The following is a 21,238-nucleotide window of genomic DNA, read 5'->3' on the forward strand; positions in this document are numbered from 1 at the left end:
GCTATTTTCCTCACTCTGTCGCCCGACAGCACACTCCCAGATAGGAGGCTGTCTGCAAAGGTGTGAGCTGGCTCTTTGCACGATTCACTGACAGGCCCAACCGATGAAGGTGGCCGGTGACAAGCTCCGTGCGGGCCTCTGCCTACGCTGGAGACTGGGCACAAATGAGCCAGTCGTCCAGGTAATTGAGCACTCTGGTGCCTCTGAATCTCAATGGGGCCAGGATAACTTCCATGCACTTTGAAGACACAGGGAGCTAGAGAGAGGCCAAATGGCAGTACACAGAACTCGTACGCTGTTCCTTGAAAAGCAAACTGCAGGTACCTCCTGTGCCCTGGTCTTATGGGGATGCAGAAATACGTGTGTGACAGAAATACAATGGTTCTTGGTTGTAAATCCCCCTCCCAACTTGTGAGGGCGCTAAGCAGCGAGAACAGAGTTCCTTGGACGGGCTGGTCTGACAGTTCTTAACGCATTGACCAGGAAGGGAAATGACATGGCAGCCGCAGATTGGAGAGGCGGTTGCACTCATTTATCAGGGGGTCATGTGTGACAGCATAAAAGGGGACGGAGAATCTTAATCTGTTCCTTCACTTTGGTTTACATGGAAAGAACAGAGAAGGACTTCAAGAGACCCCGTTACCAGTATTGCGAAACAGTATCGTGAGTGTTTTTTGTTTGTTTGTCTGTGTGTCTGTGTGTGTAATCGTCTTGTTTGTAACGCTACACTAGATGGCCAACACGATTCTGGAGCTGTCACCAAGGGCCAGCACTAAAGCCGGAACAGCACTGCACTACTGTCACAAAAAAAGAAACTGCCACAGGGGCAAGTAGGACTAATCATGAGATACGCCCTTTTGGTTTTTTTTTTGTTTTTCGGCTTGTCTCGGTTCCTGTAGTTCCCACTCGGCCATTGAATGGTTTTCTCGGCTTTTTCCGGAGAGAAACCCGTTTTTTGCATCTTTTTGATGATGTTGGACAGGGTCCGACATTGGACCAGATAGGAATAATTGCAATGTCGGACCAGGTCGACATAGGACCGCAAAGGGTTAAATGTATCAGATAATACAAATTTGCAATAATTCGCGTTATGAACAGACAGGGACATCGGCAGTATCTCAGCATTATATAATTCAGAGAAGAGAGAATTTGTTGCAAAAACAAAGTCAATCCTAGAAAAATATTTATATCTCGATGAAAAAAATGTTTATTCTCTAGCTGATGGGTTAATCACACGCCAGATATCAACAATACCCAAACCCGAGATAAACTCCTGCAGTGTAGATGATGCTAGCCGCTATGAGCTACCTTGCTGTGCAGTCGATCTATCTAAACTGTGGTTCATGACAGCGTTCATATCAGCACCGAGAACCAAAGAAAATTCACATAACTTCAATAAACAAATTGGTCAAAGCAATAAAAAAGCCTGAGTCAAAAATAGTAGGGGCGTATTCTGAAACAAAAGCCAACTTTTTTGCCAAAAAAAAATAGCTTTCAGGTAATATCCTCCCAGTCTCATCACCCCCAGAACCTAGACTCATGATTCGGAGATTACAACGCAAAACTACCAGTGTACTCTTAGTCTTATTATCAACGGAAGAGGAGGCCACTGCATATAAATATTTATTAGCGAATCTGGGGACATCTTGTTGCTTAAGGTGAGACTCCTGTAACATGGTGACATTATTTTCTTTCTACGTAATCTATCAGGCTGAACGCTTGGTAGGGTAATTTAAACCTCGCACATTCCAGGACAGGACAGACATACTAGTCATGGGAATCGAAGACAATCTTGACTATCAGGAAGATATGAACATGATATCGTGCCAATAAAGCAGTTACAGAAAAAGCTTTAAGAACAATACATCGGATGTCTGCCTCATCTGTCTGGATGAGGAAGGGTGGGGCTTCCTGTGTGGTGAGGTCAGGTACCTCCCCCTCAGCCAGAACAATGTGTGGCAGGACAGGGAGGCGCCAGAGTGTACAGCGTCACTAGGAGGGGACTCACTGGCCCCAAGGCGTGCAAATCCACTTTCCTCTGAGGGGATCTGGAACTGACTGGCGGAGCCTGAGAGGGATGTCGAGGAGGCCCTCCCCGCTGTGATCAACCTCCTGTGGGCCCAAGATGGGTTGAGCTGGGAGGCCTGGGAACAGCAACACCACCCAGCGTCCCTCCCAGGAGAAGCGCTGCTGTCTCCACGAGAGAGGGAGAAGCTAAACCTACCCCAGCAACTGAAGGAGAGGTGCATGAGTCCCCTGCCACCCGAAGAAGAGCCGCACCAGTCTCCAGCGACCGAGGGAGAGCCACATCAGTCCCCAGTGATGGAAGGAGACTGCCCGCTGCTCTCATCTCCACTCCCAGGGGGAGACTACCAGCTGCTCCCGCCTTCGCCGCCAGGGGGAGACTACCAGCTGCTCCCGCCTTCGCTGCCAGAAGATTACCCGCTACTCCCGCCTCCACCGCAAGGGGGAAACTACCTGCAGCTCCCACCTCCACCACCATGGGAGGACTACCTACCGCTCCCATCTCCACTGCCGTCACCTTCAGAGGGACCGCTCCTGCCCTGTCCCGCACCACCTCGGCTTGCCTGTCCCACACCGCCCAGGGATGCCAGTTCGCCATCGCCCGGGGAGGCTAGATCGCCATAGCCCAGGGATGCCTTCAAGTCACCGCCCGGGGGATGCATGCCTGTCATCACCCAGTGTGGTGTTAAATCCAGCACCAGCCTTTGCGTTACTGGAAAGTCTGGGGCCGAAGCCCCAGAAAAGGGAGCCGCCAGCTACAGAACACAAGGGAGAAGTGGAGCTCCCGCTGCCGCCTTCTTGGCCAGGGACTCCCCTCCCGAATTCACCTCCTGAGGGTCCGGAGCTGCCGCTGTCTCTCCCTTTTATATTACAGGAGGGCCCGGAGCTTTCTCTGCCTGGGGGTGCGGAACCACCGCTGTCTTGGGGTATGGAACCACTGCTGTTAAGGGGTCTAGAGCTGTCGCCTCCCGAGGGTCCACTGCAGCCGTTGCCTCCCGATGAAATGCTCCTACCCTGTCCTGCACTGTCCAGGACTACTGAGTCTGCTTCACCAGCGGTCGCCAGCTCTGCTCCGCCTGGGGTCTCCAGCTCGTAGGGGGCATGTGTGGCGGAGTGTCCCGCCCCTTTGTATATTTTGTTATGACTTATTAGTATGATTGTGATTTATGTAAATAGAATGGCAAAAAGCCCTTTTATTTAAAGGTATGCGGGCGGACAAAAACCGTCTGCTATTTAATATTGTGTTGATTCAGCAGGGAGAGGGTTAACTTCCTCTCCCTGCCTTCACATGTGGAATGCAGGTAGTCACTCCTCGCTATCCCTCCGCTCCTCTCATACACTCACCCGAATGCAGAGAGCTGCAGGCTTTTATAGCGTGGCCACAATCTGCACAAGTTTATTAAATTATTGTGGATGGGGCTACCCATCCACGCTACTAAACAAAACAAAACAATCGGCTACGCCATCCTAAATACATAAACAAAACAATAACAAAACCAGCGGCGTTTCACCGTCATATTTACAATAACTAAATACAGAAATAATAACAGAACACCTGGCACCTCGCCGTCATAAATATAATAAATCATAATAAACAAACACAAAACAATAATCCGAGGGAAACCCCGTTCTAAAAATAAATACATATTACAGGGCACCTCGCCCTGTTACAATTATATTCAAAGAACAAAACAAAAGCACTAAAAACAAAACAAAGAAAAAATAAATAAACACAGCTTACATGTGTTACACAATCTATCAAATGCCCAGATTCTAATGAAGGGTTATAATATCTACAGTGTGGCACTTCTGTTGACAAAATATATATTTGTGCCCGGTGAGATCCAGATATCAAGAATTGTTTTTTATTTTTTTTGTTTTTATTTTTTTTACACCAAATAATTTGCGTAAAAGTGTACTGATAAATGAACACCAATAAAACACTTATGAGTTCTCTGAAATAACACTGAAAAAAAGCTTCCTTTTAAAATCATGTTATATGTATTCAAAGGGATGGAAGGGTTAAATAAATGTCAGTAGCCATCTACAGCAGTTCTGTTTATTAATCATACGTACTTTGTAGTAATGGGATGAGCAATTCAAATGGTTAAGTAATGTAATGGGATGGTTGTTTAATGATTGTTCATTACATGGCTTACTGTGGAGGTTATATCGACATTGTGTGGCTAGAGTCACAAGTCATGTAAAACGCAAGTCCCTAACTATACCACATTTCCATGAAGCACGTAACCTGGGTACGTGCTCGAGTTGCCTCCCCACACCTCCGTTTCCATGTTTTTAAATTATTCGAGTTGGCTCCCAATTCGGGTAGGAGCCCAAATTATCTGGTCCGATTTCACTCCTCGGGCTGATCTGAATTCTAAAGTCTGAATTCGGGCTGGAAAGAAATTACATCACTAAATGTCAATCAAAAATGTTGTAGGGGGTGAGAACATACGGTATAATGGAACATTTTGGCTGGTATTAAATTCGGCAGATTTGCTACCTTGGGGGATTTTGAATTGGCACTTTTCAAGTGGCATGTTCACAAAGAAAAATGCAACGCAGTTTTGCATTTATACTTTTCATTCCAAAAACATTAAATTAAATGTTTACTTAATGAAATCTGTCTGCTAAAACAGTATCTCATTTATAGTAACTCGTTATAGCATCTACAATGACAATGTCACTGCAGCAACTTGGAGAACAACAAAGAAGGCCTTCTAATCAGTTACAGTATTTATCGTTCTTATATGGCCCTTAATTTGAAGGTAACCAATAAACTTTTACGATAAGCATTTGCTATCTCTCAGTTTTAAAACTTAGCTGCGGTTCACAATCTAACACAGTGGAATGATCAGTATCACGCAGTAATTGTAGGACAGGCTATTTCCACGAGTGAAAACGTTAACAATAAAGTCGAAATGAAAATGCTTTAATTTGCTTCGAAATAATTTCAAACTGGTTAACAGACTAGCAAGCACTGGCAAAATCAGCTTGTTTTATATGGTGCAGAACTCATTTATTTTAACCTCTTGTTTTGTTTATGGACTTTGCGACAGCTGCACGGTGGGTACTGTCTTAAGTAATAGTCGTTTATCTACAACATATCGACAATAACAATCAAACATGTTGATACAGACTTTCTAACATAACTGGCATAGACAGTTTTGGTTGTTACTTAATTAAACCCTTGTAAAAAAAAAAAAAAAAAAGGAACGCAAAAATGCTTAACACAAAAAAGAACAGTCCTGTCAGTAGCAGGCGCAGTTTACATTGCCTCTGGATTTCAATTCCAGATTTTTGTAAATCCTCTGATGGAAATGTCAGGTCTAATTTTAATGTTTTCAAGCAAATTGGCTTCATCACTGACATTCTCATATCCACTTTGACATCTGACACGTTATTTCCCTTGTCCAGCTCTTCTTTCCCTGTTCTGCATACCAGTCTGTTTGAGGTATATGTACTGCGTGAAACAAATGTGAAAGAATATCTAGATGGATTTATATTTTAAATTGTTGACAATTTGACTGTAATACCGTCTGCAGTGAATTCACGTCTTGACCTTTAACTCGCAAGGATTTCTGGGAAAAATCGGTAGTATTTCCTGCCCAACTCACGTGATAACTTGGGGAAAAGCCTGGAAACATCACCTTTTTCAACAACTCGAGTTGTCCATGGAAATGAGGTGACCTACACTGACAGAAAGCTTGGACTGTCTACTTTTAAAATTATTATACAACCATGAATCAAAATCAGCTAGATAGGGAGCAACTAAAAATTCCCATTCCGCGCTGTCATCACTGACATATTTTTTTGAGGCGGTGTTTTGAGATCAATATGGAATACACATGCAAAAAGAAAAACAAATTCCACATTATATGTCTTCAATTGCTATACTATACTTAAATGTATATCTTTTACTCTAAATTAATATTTGTATTACATTTTATCAATTTCAAAATGCTTCCGATGATTTTCTAAAATGGTGATTTTTAAAGGGAAATAAAACAAAAACCGTCAAAGTATGGGTATTGTGATTATTATTTGTGTTTACCAGAGTATTTATAATGCTTAAAAATGCAGAAAGATTGTTTCACTGATTAGTATTCAATTGTATGAGGAGTTCAAAACTGCAAAGTTTATGAGCAGCAAATAGCAGAACTCTCAATTGCCAGACCCCTGGTTTGCCCACCCTAATCAAGCACATAAATGATAACAAAAAATAAATTAATGGCAAAATGCTTTTTTTTCCCCATCAGATGCAAACAATAAGCTCTAATCTTGGTACTACTGAAACAGTGGAAAGTCACTGTAAATTCATTACAATTAAAATCACTTACCAGCAGTAACATGGGTCTCCTCCATGTTGTTAACCCAATGATTCCTGACAGGATCACCTGCAAGCAAAGAAATCAGTATAAACAATAAACAGTGAGTCCTTGTTATTTTGACTTCCACGTGAAAAGATTGTGAAACACTGGAGGAGGGATTATGGAACTGCACTGAGCGCTCTTCTGTTCTACTCAGTGCAGTGACATACAGTACATTGCATATGGCAATAGATAACTACAAAATTCACAGAAACAGAATATTACAAGAAAATGTTCTTTTCTTTGTCCAAAAAACACTTCTGTTGCATTCCTGTTTTCTCTCACAGCAATCAAAACAGATCTGCAGAACCACAAACCTACTGACTGAAATGTACTGTCTTGCTGCATGTAATATGAGTTGTGTAACTTTAACACTGTGATGTTTCCCCACGTGCCATCACCCCAATATAAACAGGTGTCTAGAGTATGACATTACATTACATCAACAAAGGCTGAATAAACGGAATGCCTCCTCTTTGCACTAAATTAAATATATTCCATTAAAACTAGAAATACTTTAAAAAGTGTCAGAAACTGGAATGTATGTCCACAGAAAGCCCAATGGAAGAATGCACACAAAAATTATAGTTTAATAGTTTTCCTAGTGTTACCTTTTTAGAATTTTGCCTAAACCTTTACATATGCATATCAAATATAGATGGTGTACAGTACAGTGTAGAGAACAAATGACCTACGAGTCCCCAAACAACTGTGTAGTTGCAGGATTAACCCTGAGAATGCTGTGTGTATGTTCATGAAATATTCTGTTTATAACAAGAACAATGCATGAAAAAGAAAGCCTACATTAAACAGCTGTATTTTGAGAATGAATTTCCTTAAATGATCTGTAATTGGATATAAATGAATGCATGACAAGGAGATAACATTCTTTCGAGACAAAGCCAATGATGTCATGAAGTTTCATTTTTTATGTACTGCTTCAGCTTTGATTCTGACTTAGATCTGAATCCGTCCTTCAGCTTGGGGACAAGCTGCTGTATACTTAGTGTTCATTTTTTATCTTTAACAAAATTACCAAGGAATTTTTCACAGTTTATTTTACATATATTAAAATAGGGATACAAATCGGCAAAAAATAGTTTTTAATTGAAACATCTGTAAAAATCGGGGCTAAAAATCTCAGTATACACATTTTACATGGGATATGATGCGAAACAGTGCTGGTTGAAGCCACATTTTCCTGTTTTGGCAATCGCTGTGCAGACAGAAATAGTATCTGCAGAAGGTATGAACATGACATCAGCACAAAGCAAGCCAGGTTTAATTCTCCTTGAAATCATTAAAAGAAAAGAGCATTGACAAAAGCCATCGGAAGACCCATCAAAAATCACACTGGACATTTCCATTAATGTGTTCCATAAGTTTACCAACTAAAGCATCATCATTTTCTGCCAAATATTTATGATTAAGATTGTCGGTGTTTGGTGTTTTAGCTGACAGACAGTACTGTCGCACGAAGTCACCAATACATACCTCTCTGCAATAAACAGTGGCTGTCCAGCAAAGCACAGTGCTCTGACAAACTCTTTAACAGTCATTCTGTGCTCTTTTAAAAGCTAGTAGTTACTACACCCAGCAATTGCCACAATAATCAGACTTTGATTGGCCAACATAATCAGGTGATAATGTGTTTGTGACAGAGAACCATGTTAGAATGTTTTATTTGATCCTCTGACGTCAAAACGTACCTGCTGTATCCTAGGATGCAATTATGTAGGGCTGCTTATTACAATGTCGGAGTCAAAATAAAACAGCATTTTAATCAAAATATTATGTATAGAAAATAGAATGAAAACAAAAATTGGGTATAAATCAGTAAAAACCGACGTTCAGTTAAAAAAAAAAATCCTCTAATTTTTCAGTAAAATTCAGAATAAACCGGAATTGCAGAACACTATGGCGGTGTTTACATGCAAGTTTTAATCGCGCTACATTCATGACGTGTCACGCGCAAATGACGCATGATTGTGCTCGTTCCAAAAGTGCACGGCAAAAAAAGTGTGCGACTTAAGTGTCATTACACTTTAGTAAAGCACGGTAAAGTGCACGCTAATTGGCCTAATTAGTCCCATAGCAACAAACTCCACAGTCGTGCAAAATACTTAACAATAGACTTTCATGAAATAACACGATACCTCCTCCACTTCCACTATGTAAAAGAACGCTCTTCTCTGGGAACGGTCTTTCCACCCTGTTGTCCTCCTCTGTAGCGTAAGATTTTCCTTATCCCAGTCTTATTAATACAAATCAGTTAAATATCAATCCATCCATTTTTATCAATCCGCTTCTCCTGGTGAGGGTTGCGGCTAAATTATATATAAATTGTGTCACAAAGACGGCCGGAGTGGGTGGTGTCAGACCAGAAGCAGGAAGTAAATAAACAGAGAGATGTGGTTTGTTTAAGCTGAGCGCGTGATCGCGCTCAGCATTTAATAATTAACAGCACAGAAAATAAAAGGTTGGAACACAACAAAAACACAGGACACGGCACTACACGCCAAAATAAAAAGACAAACAAAACGGACTAGACAGTAAACAGACAGACAGACAAACGAAACACGGTGAGTGAGACAGTTCTTTCCTTATTATTATTATTATTATTATTATTATTATTCTTATTACCTCCTTCTCCACACTCGTTCTCCACTCACCGAACACCTAACCCTTAGTGCAAGAAACGTGCATCTATATATACTGTTGTGCTGGGATTCAATTACTAATTAATTACTCACTTGAATCCCAGCACGTGAATTGATTACGTGAAACCCCGTGTTCACATATTATATTTTAAATGCACGTGCGTGATGTGCAATCCCGTGCCTAAATACAAATATACAATTTAAACACACGTGAAACACAGACCCGTTTATATCCCGTGTACCAATCTATACACCAACATTAACATACGCACGCATACATACACATAGATCACACAAATGCACACAGGGGCGGGGCACTTTGCCACAATTGTATATAGAGATGTTGATTTATACCAATACAATGATGTCAGCAGTTTATAACATTATTTATTCATTTCAGTGTATTATGAACGCATGAGAACTACTAGATCATTATTACCAGCATTATTATCATAATAATAATACTGCGAATAATGTAGCTTTTTTCCCGCAGGATGTTTCAAGCTTCCACCCCTCCTGACAGCACGCAACACCACGACCGCTGGACGGATGAGGAAACTCGTTCCTCCTCCAAATTATTGCGGACCTGGGGGTTATGGATGAACTGGATCGACCTCGCCAAAGAAATGCCACCATTTTCATCAATATTACCGGTGCTCTGGCTGAACTTGGTATAAACAGAACGCTCCTGCAGGTACGAGATAAATTCAAGAAACCGAAATATCTGGACCTGCAGGAGAGAAAACGCCTGCAGTCCTGCGGTCAAAGCTCGAGGTCCCAATTTCGGTTCTGGGAGGAAATGCACCGGTTAATGGGTGACCGGCCAGTGGCAGTGGCATCGGACCATTTGCTGGAATCCTCATCCTCCCAGACGTCCTGTGAAATACCAGCCCCATCAATACAATATGGTAATTGCACCAGCCATCATTTACTTTTCAAAACTAAAATATGCTACCGCGGTAAAGTTAGCATGACGTTTGATATTCGTTTGATATTCGACTCAAGCTAACCCGACATGAATGAAAATGGCTGTATCTCACCAACGACAGAAGCTAGAGTGCTCAAACCAACTTTAATTTAAAGGAGACCAGTTGTGAATTTTTTCACAGTCTCTGTTTTACATGTGAATCCTAAGAATAATTTCTGGAAAATAGTAAAATACCACATATACACACACTTCGCCTCAGCCACGCGTAAAAGGGCTTTATCTCCCCAACCACAGTAGCTAGAGTGTCCAAACCAACTTAAATGTGAAGAAGACCAATTGTGAATTGTTTCATTAGCTCTCCTTTACATGTGAATCAAACAAATAAATTGTGAAAAACAATAACATATACACACACAGCCTACCTGACACTCGTAAAATGGCTTTATCTCCTCAACCACAGCAGCTACAGCGCTCAAACCAACTTTAATTTAAAGGATGCCAAATGTGAATTGTTTCACAGTCTCTGTTTTACCTGTGAAGCCTAAGAATAATTTGTGATAAGATAAGAAAGCAATAGATGCACGATTCCTTTCCTGCAAACCCATTGCATGGGCCTGAAGGAGTTCTTCCAATAACATATCGCATATACACACCACCGTCCCAGCGTCAATTAAAAGTGCTTGATATCCCCAACCACAGCAGCTAGCATTTTCAAACCAACTTTAATTTAAAGAATACCAGTTGTGAATTGTTTCACAGCTTCTGTTTTACATGTGAATCCTAAAAATAATTTGTGAAAAAACAAATGGTTGGGGATATCAAGCCATTTTACGCATGTCAGGCTAAGTGTGTGCGCATATGCGATATGTTTTGTTTTTCACATATTATTCTTAGGATTCACATGTAAAACAAAAGCTGTGAAGCAATTCACAACTGTTCTTCTTTAAATTAAAGTTGGTTTGAATGCTGTAGCTGCTGATCCAGGAGCATCGTCTGATGCGCCTGGAGTACAGAAGGATGTACAGTCTGATTGCACGCACCGCTGCCAGGCAGGATCGGCAATACAGCCACCTCTTGGAAAGGCTGGACCACGCTGATCAACAGCACCAAGAGGTGGTTGCGTTGCACGCTGAATTTCTGCGCACAGTAACAAGAGAACTGCAGGTGCCTACCCCAGCTCCCGCTGAGGTGGGCACTCGTTCTGCTGTGCGCAGTCCTGCCGAATCAGCGGTCCGAGAAGTTTGTACAGAGCAATACCCACTCGCTTCTGCAGCGCACAGGTGTACGGACACGTATTGGTGGTGGCTCCATGTCCACCCATACAAGTTCCACTAGTTGGTCAAACGTAGTTCTGATGACCCGAAATGTTTCAATCCATTGTTTGTCAGAGAAAGACTCGTGAAGCACAACCTCCTCTCACCAAACAGAGGGACGATGATGTGCCCGTATTCGTCTTTCCTGTCGATACACAAATAGAGGTCTGTATATAGGGATGAAGTGGATGAGGGTGTCTGCTGGAAAGAAAGCTCTAGATAAGAAAGCAATAGATGCACGATTCCTTTCCTGCAAACCCATTGCATGGGCCTGAAGGAGTTCTTCCCATACAAGACTTAATCTAGCCAGTGTTTGTCTGCGTCTTCTCCATCCATCAATTTTTTTGTCGCAACTACGTTGCAAGTAGGCCTATGATTTTATATACCCTTATAACTAATTAGCAAATACACCCACATTATGTATTTATTATATTAACAGCGTTTGTGTAAATTTCCACATTTTCTGCATAATTAATTTTAATATTTCAACAAAGTACCTGTGTTTGAAACCAACACATCATGAGTTGTTTTTAATATATTTGTTCCACATTAACACATATTTGTGATTATTGAACGCATAGTACTTTTATTTAGCACATTAACAGTTACGCAGTGGTGGTGCATATACAAACCCGAAGTGGTTTATACCGCATATAAAACGGCTATTTCAAAGTTAATTGTTGTATGGGGGAAGAAAAATAATTAAAACACTTTATAAATTAAAAAAAAAAATACACTTTTTATGTGTATATCCGCAATTATATATAGTCCCAAAGGTTAAACATTTAATTTGTATTCAATAATTAGTTTTAAATTAAGCTGGAGTCGGATTTCGAGGTGAGTTTGAGGATAGAATTGAACTCCACTGTTTTCTGTTTTGCAGTGCTGGAGTCCAGTAGCTTAGCAAACTGCTTTCAGATCAATGTTCTGTTACAGACATTATTTCCCTTGATGCAGCCCGGCTTCTGAAAGTAGGTGCACCACTATACCTCTCAAGAAGTGGTTTGTAGCGTTACGAGATACTGACTTTGTTGCTTAATAGGCACCATTTTGCAGAGGAAATGTATTTCCACTGGTTCACGGGAGTGCCAGTAGGGTCTAGTGTTCAGGATTTGCAGAGGAGCTCTGAGTGGGTGCAGGTAAAAGGCTGTTACATCGGGAGGGCATTTTGATAAATATTTTTTTAAAGCTCTGCACCGGACAACTGGGGTTTCAGTGTTAAAAAACTGGAGACTTGAATACTGGTCACCAGTTGAACTTCTTGCACTGGCATAAAATTTCCTCAGAATGCTGTTAAGGTTTTTTGGACTTATTGCCTAAAATGAATGTCCAAATTTAAGCCAGTCTTTAAATACATTAACAGCCCATGTTGTAGTCTTTTTTGTATTTTTTTCATCCTTGTTTTCTTCTGTTAAATTTAGCTGTGCCTCATTTAATCTTATGTCTCTCGCTGTTGACAATTTCTGTAGCACTTAAAATTTTTTTAGGTGGATCACTGTCTTCACTGGGAAACTTGGTGTTGTACCAGTTCTCTCAAGTTTCATCCCCAAATACATGTTAAAGAAAATGGGTGGAATGTTGGTTTTTGTGGCACTGGTTTTATAACTGGTTTTGAAGGAATTTAGAATGTAGTGCATATTGATTTATACTGTGTGAAGCGGCTCATTAGTATGCAAGCCGTGCGTACGCTATATATATATATATACATATACACACACACAGTCATGTGATGCTGTTTAACCCATCAAAGGTTACGTTTACAATCCGTTTTATAATAGCTTATGGATTTGTTTAATTTAATAAATATGGTACCTATGGGAAACATTTAATTTTCACATAATTCTGAAGGTTAACGAAAACGCCTCAGATGACATGTGGGGTAGTAGTATCTCGTGAGCTCCACTTATCTCTCTACGCTCCTGCAAAAAAATACTGTTCTTGAAAGCTTCCCCTAAGATTGTGGCTGCTGACAGTTTCAGGGTGGATGTTTGCAGCATTTTATAAGTAAAACGAAAGCATGGTTTATTTCAACACAGTCATGCACCACTTACCACATAATTATGACTGGTGTGAATTATACAGATAATATTTTTATATTTTAGCCCGAGATCAAAGTAAAACTAAATCAATTGGTTAGCCATATCTGTGAGCTCTGTTACCACAATCCTATTACAATGATTAAGCACTAAATCGTGCTCACGAGATAATAAATGCTTTTCCGTACGTTTAGTATCCAGTTCTTGTGCACTATAAGTAATACGAAGTTAGGCCTTTGTTAGAAGTTTATCAAAACCTGTTCACGGCTCTTTGTTGACAAGTTCGATCCACAAGGTATTTTGAATCTAAACACCAAATTATCATCTTTTAACTATTAGTCTTTTTTGTTTGCTCGTGTTTCCAAAAATAGACACCAATTGCCAATTATATAATGCCGTTTTTTTTAGATTTCATATTCAGAGAACGGTCTTTCTCGTCACCTACAGCTACTGTTAAACGTTTTCTGTTCGAATCTGTACAATGACATTTAAGAGACTCCGCTATGATAATGTATTACGAAAAACACTATTATATTTACTGTATATGTTGTTGTTTCTGTACTTACCGAGGAGCCAGCCCAGAATGGACAAGAATTCCTAATAGGAGCCGAGCTACTGAGAGAGAGAGCCCCAAAAGACAGCGCGACCATGGAGCAACCAAGCACCAGCTGCAGCAATCCAAGAGATAATAGTGGTCTGCCAGGCAGGATAGCTGGGAATAGCCGGGACTGAGACCCTAGAGCCCGAGTCGCTACACACCGAGAACGAGATCTAAAAGAAGGATCTGCCGACTGAAAAGCCAACGACACCCCTGGCACCGGGCAACAAGATCCCGGGAGAACTACAGGCAAAGACATCGATGAATACTGCAAAAACAAACACACACACACAAAAGGCGTAACTTCTTTCAAAAATACGGTTCAAAGTAAATAATTTGGGGATTGATCTGTTAATTTGATCTGTTTGGTTTTGATTCCAGAAAGTTGCGCTTTGAAACGTGTATTCTCTGCTCCCATGTTGCTTTCAAAGTGGCTGAGGCTAAAGTTTTAAAATAACTGCTCTGTGATCAAGTGTTTGGATTGCATTTCACATTCTTGGCACAGGGACAGACACCGGGTTTTCTCAGGAGATCGGTATGGAACTAGGCCACAGAACACAACGTTACATGTTTTTTCAACATTATTAGTCAAGCCCCTGTAATAAATTAGTCTTGGATACATGGTTTATGCAGTATCATAGCATAGTGGACAGGGAATACTTGCCGCTGTAAACATTAAACTACTTAATATTTTCGATATATGTAAATAAATGGGGGGGGGGGGTAAAAGTGTATTAGACCGTTAAATTGTAATTAAGGGGTGATTTACTGACGTGGTTTCACAGACCCGGATTAGTTTAACTACCTTAAGTTCTATGCTACTTTATGTAAAGTAGTCTAATAATAGTGCTAGCTGGAGTCTGTGAAACTAGGTGTATCAACTTTCCCCACAAGTTTAGTTGTAAGTCCATTCATACTAGTAAACACAAGGACAAATAAAAAATGTAAAGGATGAAGGTATGATACAAGAATAAAAAAAGGATTTCAGGCCTACCTTGTCCTGACCAATTTTGTATGTGATCCATGCACACCCTGCAGCATCCAAGCCCGAGCATGTTTTGTGCAACACATGCAAATAAAAATCCTTCCTTATATATTCATGTATTTTTTTATTTCCATGTCTTGTATGATTCTGCTGAGTGTGTGTCAATCAAAATAAATAAATAAATAAACTGTTAAAAATAATTTGGTTTTAGATAACAGGACTTTTTAAGTAACAAGTAGACAACTTTTCATTTAGTTGATTCAATACTCACTGTTCAAACTAAAAAATAAAATAACTAAATAATAAAATGCATTTAAAGTTCATAACCAGAACAACTGTATTTCTCAATTACAATTGTATTCTATGTATTGTAAACATTTAAAATGGGCTGCAGAATTACAAGAAAAAAATCCCAAAGCTTATGTTCCCAGCCTATTGTGGAGCTGCAACACAATGCATATTTGTAAGTATGGCCCCTTTATACTACAGATATGACCTTCAGTTCTGTACAAAAAAATACTTTTCCTTCTTTAGGAAACACGGTAGACAGGGATCCCAAAAATAACTTGCCTAAATTCAGTCTTTGAGCATATAGAAACAAGTCTCACTTTAGTGTGCTTTCTCAATGTTAAAAACCATTAACTTGGCACAACTAAGTTAGCACTAACACTCAAACATTGTTTCTAAACATGGTCATAAGATTCTGTTGATATATATGTTAATGCTTCATTACAACACATCCTGTAATTATCCAAATTCTATGTACAGTAGCTACTTATGGACTGGATTACAGTAAATCAAATTTATGGTAGTGCTTAACCATTATAAAGTGTACTGTAGTTATGGCAGCCACATACATTTTGATTTAATACAGGCCAGTGTAGCATGTCACAAGGCAGATGCAGCATCCTTTTTTTGCATTCAATTCAGAAAGATAATGAACTTTTGCCACCATTCCCAGTTCCTTAGCCTAAAGTCCTTAAACATTTTATTCTGCGCTACATCAATTAGGATTTTATTTTGTTTCATATTTGATTGACCATCTTTGGTCAACTAAACAGAAACAGAGCGATTTCACATAGGCTTGCCATCAGCTACCAGACTAAAATTACTTTCAATTACAACAAACCTGTAAAAGACTACAAATCACAAAGCCAGGCAACAGAGCTACTCATCCCAATGGGGGGACAACAGTTGTAAAGATGCATTAGGTTATTTGGTGATCAATACTACTATAAGAATATAAATGACCAGTTAACTGATATAGAGGAAGAGTTACCAGGGTCAGTAGATCCAGTTATTTTGCGTGAGGAATGGATACATGCATTGTGTATATAAGCTTATTTATTTAAAATATTTTTCAAGGAAAAAACATTCTCATTCATAGAGATGTCCTAGCGATGGCAGCAGAGTACATGTAATTGGGAAGCAAGGTACTGGATAGCCTTATTCTTATCCAGCCGACTCATTATGATACCAGTATGATAACCACCGTAGTGTTCTCTAGACTGTTACAAGATATAGGGACAAGCCAGAGGCTGATATTTGTTTGTACAAAAAACAACATAAAGGAACTTATAACATGCATTGAGAAATATTTGGACTATAGGCAAAAAGTTTGTCATTGAATTTTATACGTTTATTTTAAAAAAACAACAGAAATACAGCCGTCTTTTTTTTACCCACAAACACATTTAAAAGGGTACATTAACTTATATATAAATGACATGCTTTTCAGTTCTGCTCTGAAAGAATGTTATCTTAATTAGTAGGACGTCCAGACTTACAAGAGGGTTTTCTTGACATTTTTAAACATGATGTGTCGAGAAACCTGACATTATAACAGTAACAAAACATTCCAGTGGCAGTGTGTGTGAAATGGCACCTCATATAGGTTGTAAACATAAAGTACATTTTATCATAGAATCAGAGACTAGTAACTCTTACTGTAACCCCCAACTGACATTAGTAACCCCATCCTTTTCTTAAATTGTAATGAACATGTTACTGCAGTATCTCCTAAGGAAATCTTACGAAAACACTACAAACATTTAAAAACATTTGTTTCTCTGGCTGTACTTTTGTTTTTGTGTCTGTTATTGCATCACCACAGATGATACACTGAGGACAAGACTCATCTGCAGTGATAACAAAGGTACATCCAATTTCCAAGCAACTTCTTTCATATTTTCATGCACCGGTGACTGGATTAAAACAACAGTTTGGTGACACCAATATGGCAACTAGCAGTAGGAGAACAATTTGTGCTGCGGTGGCAAGCAAGGCTGTAACAGACTTGCTCTTGTCAGAAAGAAATATATTTTTAGAATGACAGGTGAAAGGTTTGATGATCTGTTAAACAGACTGGGACCATTGCTTCAACATATATAATTAAAAACCTTGTGTAGAAGGTGGTCACCTGCATATAAGCCTGCAGCTCTCTGCACTCTGGGTGCGTGTTCAGAGGAGTGAACGAGAGCGGAGGAGACAAGAGAGAAATCAAATTAAAAATAAATCTAGGAACAGTGAAGGTGATTTGCCCAGCCTGACCTGGATCATTTATTTGGTTATTGTGTTCGTGATTTTTGTTTTGTTAAAACTTTTGTTTTGTCAGTGTGTTTTTGTTTAAACGTTTTATTTTATTTTTGTTATTTGTGAAAATAAAATGGCGCAAGCGCCATTGCACCATACCTACAATGTATCTTTGTTGTTGTTCCTGCATCTGGCCTGACGTCACCATCTCGGCTACCTTGTCACAATCATCCTCAGAATTTTTGAAAATCAACAAGTTTACTGCATTTAAGCTTCTAATAAGCACTTAATTGGTCCAATTAAGTAATTTAGGGTACAGCTGGAACAAAAACCAGGAGTGACACCGGCCCTCCAGGACCAGGATTGGAAACCCCTGGTCTAATGGTTTAATTTAGTATGGTATATCAGGAACATCTAGAGCAGGGCTTCTCAAACTCGGTCCTGGGGACCCCCTGTGTCTGCTGGTTTTCATTCCAGCCGAGCTCTCAATTACTTAACTAGACACTTAATTGAACTGATAATTTGCTTAATTAGACATTTTTACTTGTTTTCAGTTCTTGAGCAGTTGCATATTTCAAGTTAGCTGTAACATTTGATAAGCAACTTGAACTGCAACTGTTTAAGAGCTGAAAACAAGTAAAAATGTCTAATTAAGCAAATTATTAATTCACTTGATTGGACTAAAGTTCGTACACCTTCAAATCCCAATTGCAGCTAACCAGAAATTAAATCACAGGTGGATCATCTGCTAAATCAGACAAAACAAGATCCTGATGGCAGTGTGCCAAATCAGATCCTGTTCAAGAAGACTAACTGCTTAAAATTGTCTGCAGAGACAGCTGCATTTTTGGGGGGCCAAATTGAACCTCAATCAGTAAGTCTTGGAGCAAATACTGCATTTCAAAAACTATGTTTGTTAACTAGCCTCATGTGTGATTTATCAGGTTGGTCCATCTGGTAAAATGACAAGTTGTAAGTGAAGTAATTTCTGAATTTCTTTTTCTACAGTCAAGTTCAAATTTGCTTCTAAAAGTGGTCCAAAATGGCTCAGAATGGCCCTGAAACCCCTGGCTGAAAATTTTGTTTCAGTAAAAATACTCATTAGCCACTTTCACCCATGCTGACTTGAATGTTTCTTGAACATACATACACAGCAATAACACCCCACATATAACACAAAATAATCACTTAGAGATCAGTTAGAATAAAGATAACCTCTGTTCCTGTCAAGCAAATTGCATTTTTTTTTTTTTGCCAGCCGAACGTAAGCAATAAATGTTACCAAGCTAATGAACCCTGGAGACGAAGCCCAGCCTGGCCTCGTCAGGTGCATGATCAGGGGTGGTTGAAGCACAATGAAATGAACTGTCAGTCACTGATATTCCTCTCTTACTCTTGGGAGCACAAAGGCTAGTGTAGCCATGAGAGCCCCCAGCTAAGATCAGCAACTTGAAGCAAACAGGATTCACAACAGTTGTACTATGTTCAATGGATTTCATTGTTTAACCAAGTTGGTAGTACAAAGGTGACAGGTTGGTCAAAATGTGTTTAAATTAGGCATGCATTGTTAGTTTACAATTTGTGTGTATTGTTTCATAAGTCTGGATCATGATTTCCATTACACGAGAGTAGATGTTAAAACTTCATGCTGATTTGAACTCGGCTCTCGCCAAGATAAGCACCAACTAAGACGTAGCTTTACAGTAAACTAATGTGATCCATATGCGTCTCCATCCATTTACGTTTCCTTCCATATGATGATGTAGATATCCTTCTGTCTGGTGTTAATGGCTGAAGTGTAATGCTGGCTCCAGGGATCAGCTTATTTTGCCTCCCTGGCGCATCAGCACACACAACGGCTGCGATGCTGGCTCCGGGGATCAACCAAAGTGCGGCCTCCCCAGCGCATCAGCATGACAACCGTCTGGATTGAGCTAAGTAGGGTACATCTCTGGGGTTTTCAAGTGGGCACCTTCCATCCTCAGTGTTTCGTCGACTAGCCCACGACACCTCAAGAGGGCTCGACGGTGATTCTGGCGTCCCAGCATCACCCCCCTCCGTCCCCCACTCAACTCAGCCCAGCTTACTTACCTGTCCCCAGCCAGAATCTTTCCGTCTCAACCACAGCCAGTTGCTGCTCCTCTCTGCTGCTTCAGATAAGTTCTTCACTGTGCGACGCAACTCTTGGCCACTAAATCCGACGTCTCTGAGAAACCGGGTTGTAGAGTGTGCCACAAATCCTCGACAACCCACTTCCACTGGGTAAACCCGAACTCTCCATCCTCGCTGTTCCGCTTCAGTGGCTAGTTGAGCATACCGCAGTTTCTTCCTCTCATACGCCTCATCTACAGCGTCCTCCCATGGCACTGTTAACTCTACCAGGTGAACAAGGCGTGCTGATCCAGACCACAAGACAATATCTGGTCGAAGGTTAGTGGTGGCAATCTCAGGTGGAAAAATAAGCCGTTGACCAACATCTGCCAGCATATTCCAGTCTCTAGCAGCTTCCAGTTGTCCTGGGCGAGGATTGGTTTTAACACCTTTTCTTGGTGGTTGCTCTCCTGGGCGGAGGAATGTTGTCTTTTGTGTGTAATGTTTTGATGGAACAGGTGGCAACTTATTGGTCATGTTACGCTTGTCTTCCAATGCTAAGGCCAAACATCGCAGCACCTGGTCATGGCGCCAAGTAAACCGTCCTTGGCTAAGAGCCACCTTACATCCTGTCAAAATGTGCCTTAATGTTGCAGGTGATGAACACAAAGGACATGAGGGATCCTCTCCTACCCAGAGGTTTAGGTTCTGTGGTGATGGGAGAACATCATATGTTGACCTGATGAGGAAACTGATCCTGCTCTGTTCCATTGACCATAGGTCTTGCCAGCCAATCTTGCGTTGTTCCACACTCTCCCATCTCATCCATTCTCCCTGTTTGGCCTGGGAAATGGCCTTTATACACCTCATCCTCTCCTCCTGCTTTTGCACCTCGTTGACTACCAGCTTCCTTCTTTGAGCTGGGGCCGCCTTGTGCCATGTAGGAGGAGTTGAACTGAAACCAAGACCCCCTCTTCCATGCTGAACTTGCCCCATGATATCACCAATTCGAAGGGCAGCCTTTGCATCTTCCACAGCTTTCTTTGCCGCCCACTTTCTTCCAGTTTTCAACACAGGTGCTGCCTCCCTTACGCATTTATCGCGTGACTCTACTAATGTCATTTCCAGTCTGACCTTGGCGCACTTAAACTCCTCGGTTAGAGCAGAGACTGGTAGCTGCAGTATTCCTTTACCATAAAGTCCCACTCTGCTGAGGCAGCGTGGAACTCCCAACCATTTCCTGATGTATGAACTGATTAAAGCTTCCAGCTTCTCTACTGTTGTCAAAGAAACCTCGTACACAGTCAGTGGCCACAGCAACCTCGGCAGTAGACCAAACTGAAAGCACCAGAGTTTTAGTTTACCTGGTAGAGCGCAGCTGTCTATGCTCTTCAACCCTTCCACTGCTTGTTGTCTAACTTCTCCCACACGAACTGTGTCCTTTAGATCCCCGTCGTACCATCTCCCAAGACTCTTCACTGGCTTCTCAGACACTGTTGGTATTGCCTCACCATTAATGAAGAATGTTTTATCTACTACTTTGCCTTTAATTATAGAGATGCTCCTTGATTTAGTGGGCTTGAATTGCATTCGTGCCCATTCAATGTTATTGGTTAATTTGCCCAATAATCGATTAGTGCAGGCTACTGTTGTAGTCATGGTTGTCATGTCATCCATGTATGCTCGAATTGGTGGTA

The 21,238-nt window shown here is 40.7% G+C and overlaps 1 protein-coding gene across 3 annotated transcripts in view; it reads right to left on the bottom strand.

Annotated features, from left to right (window-relative positions):
• The window catches only part of fam189a2 (family with sequence similarity 189 member A2), a 49,874-nt gene extending 35,429 nt beyond the window's left edge, over window positions 1-14,445 (bottom strand). For all 3 annotated transcript variants that reach the window (XM_034034517.3, XM_034034516.3, XM_034034515.3), the window contains exons 1-2: window positions 13,902-14,445; window positions 6,369-6,425 (exon numbers count right to left, since the gene is read on the bottom strand). In XM_034034517.3, the coding sequence (XP_033890408.1) occupies window positions 6,369-6,425; window positions 13,902-14,192 (348 nt within the window). In that variant the 5' untranslated portion in view covers window positions 14,193-14,445. The remainder of the gene's footprint in view (window positions 1-6,368; window positions 6,426-13,901) is intronic.
• Between the last annotated feature and the right edge of the window lie 6,793 nt (window positions 14,446-21,238).

This window comes from Acipenser ruthenus, chromosome 1 (genome assembly GCF_902713425.1).
Source record: "Acipenser ruthenus chromosome 1, fAciRut3.2 maternal haplotype, whole genome shotgun sequence".
Lineage (NCBI taxonomy): Eukaryota > Metazoa > Chordata > Actinopteri > Acipenseriformes > Acipenseridae > Acipenser > Acipenser ruthenus.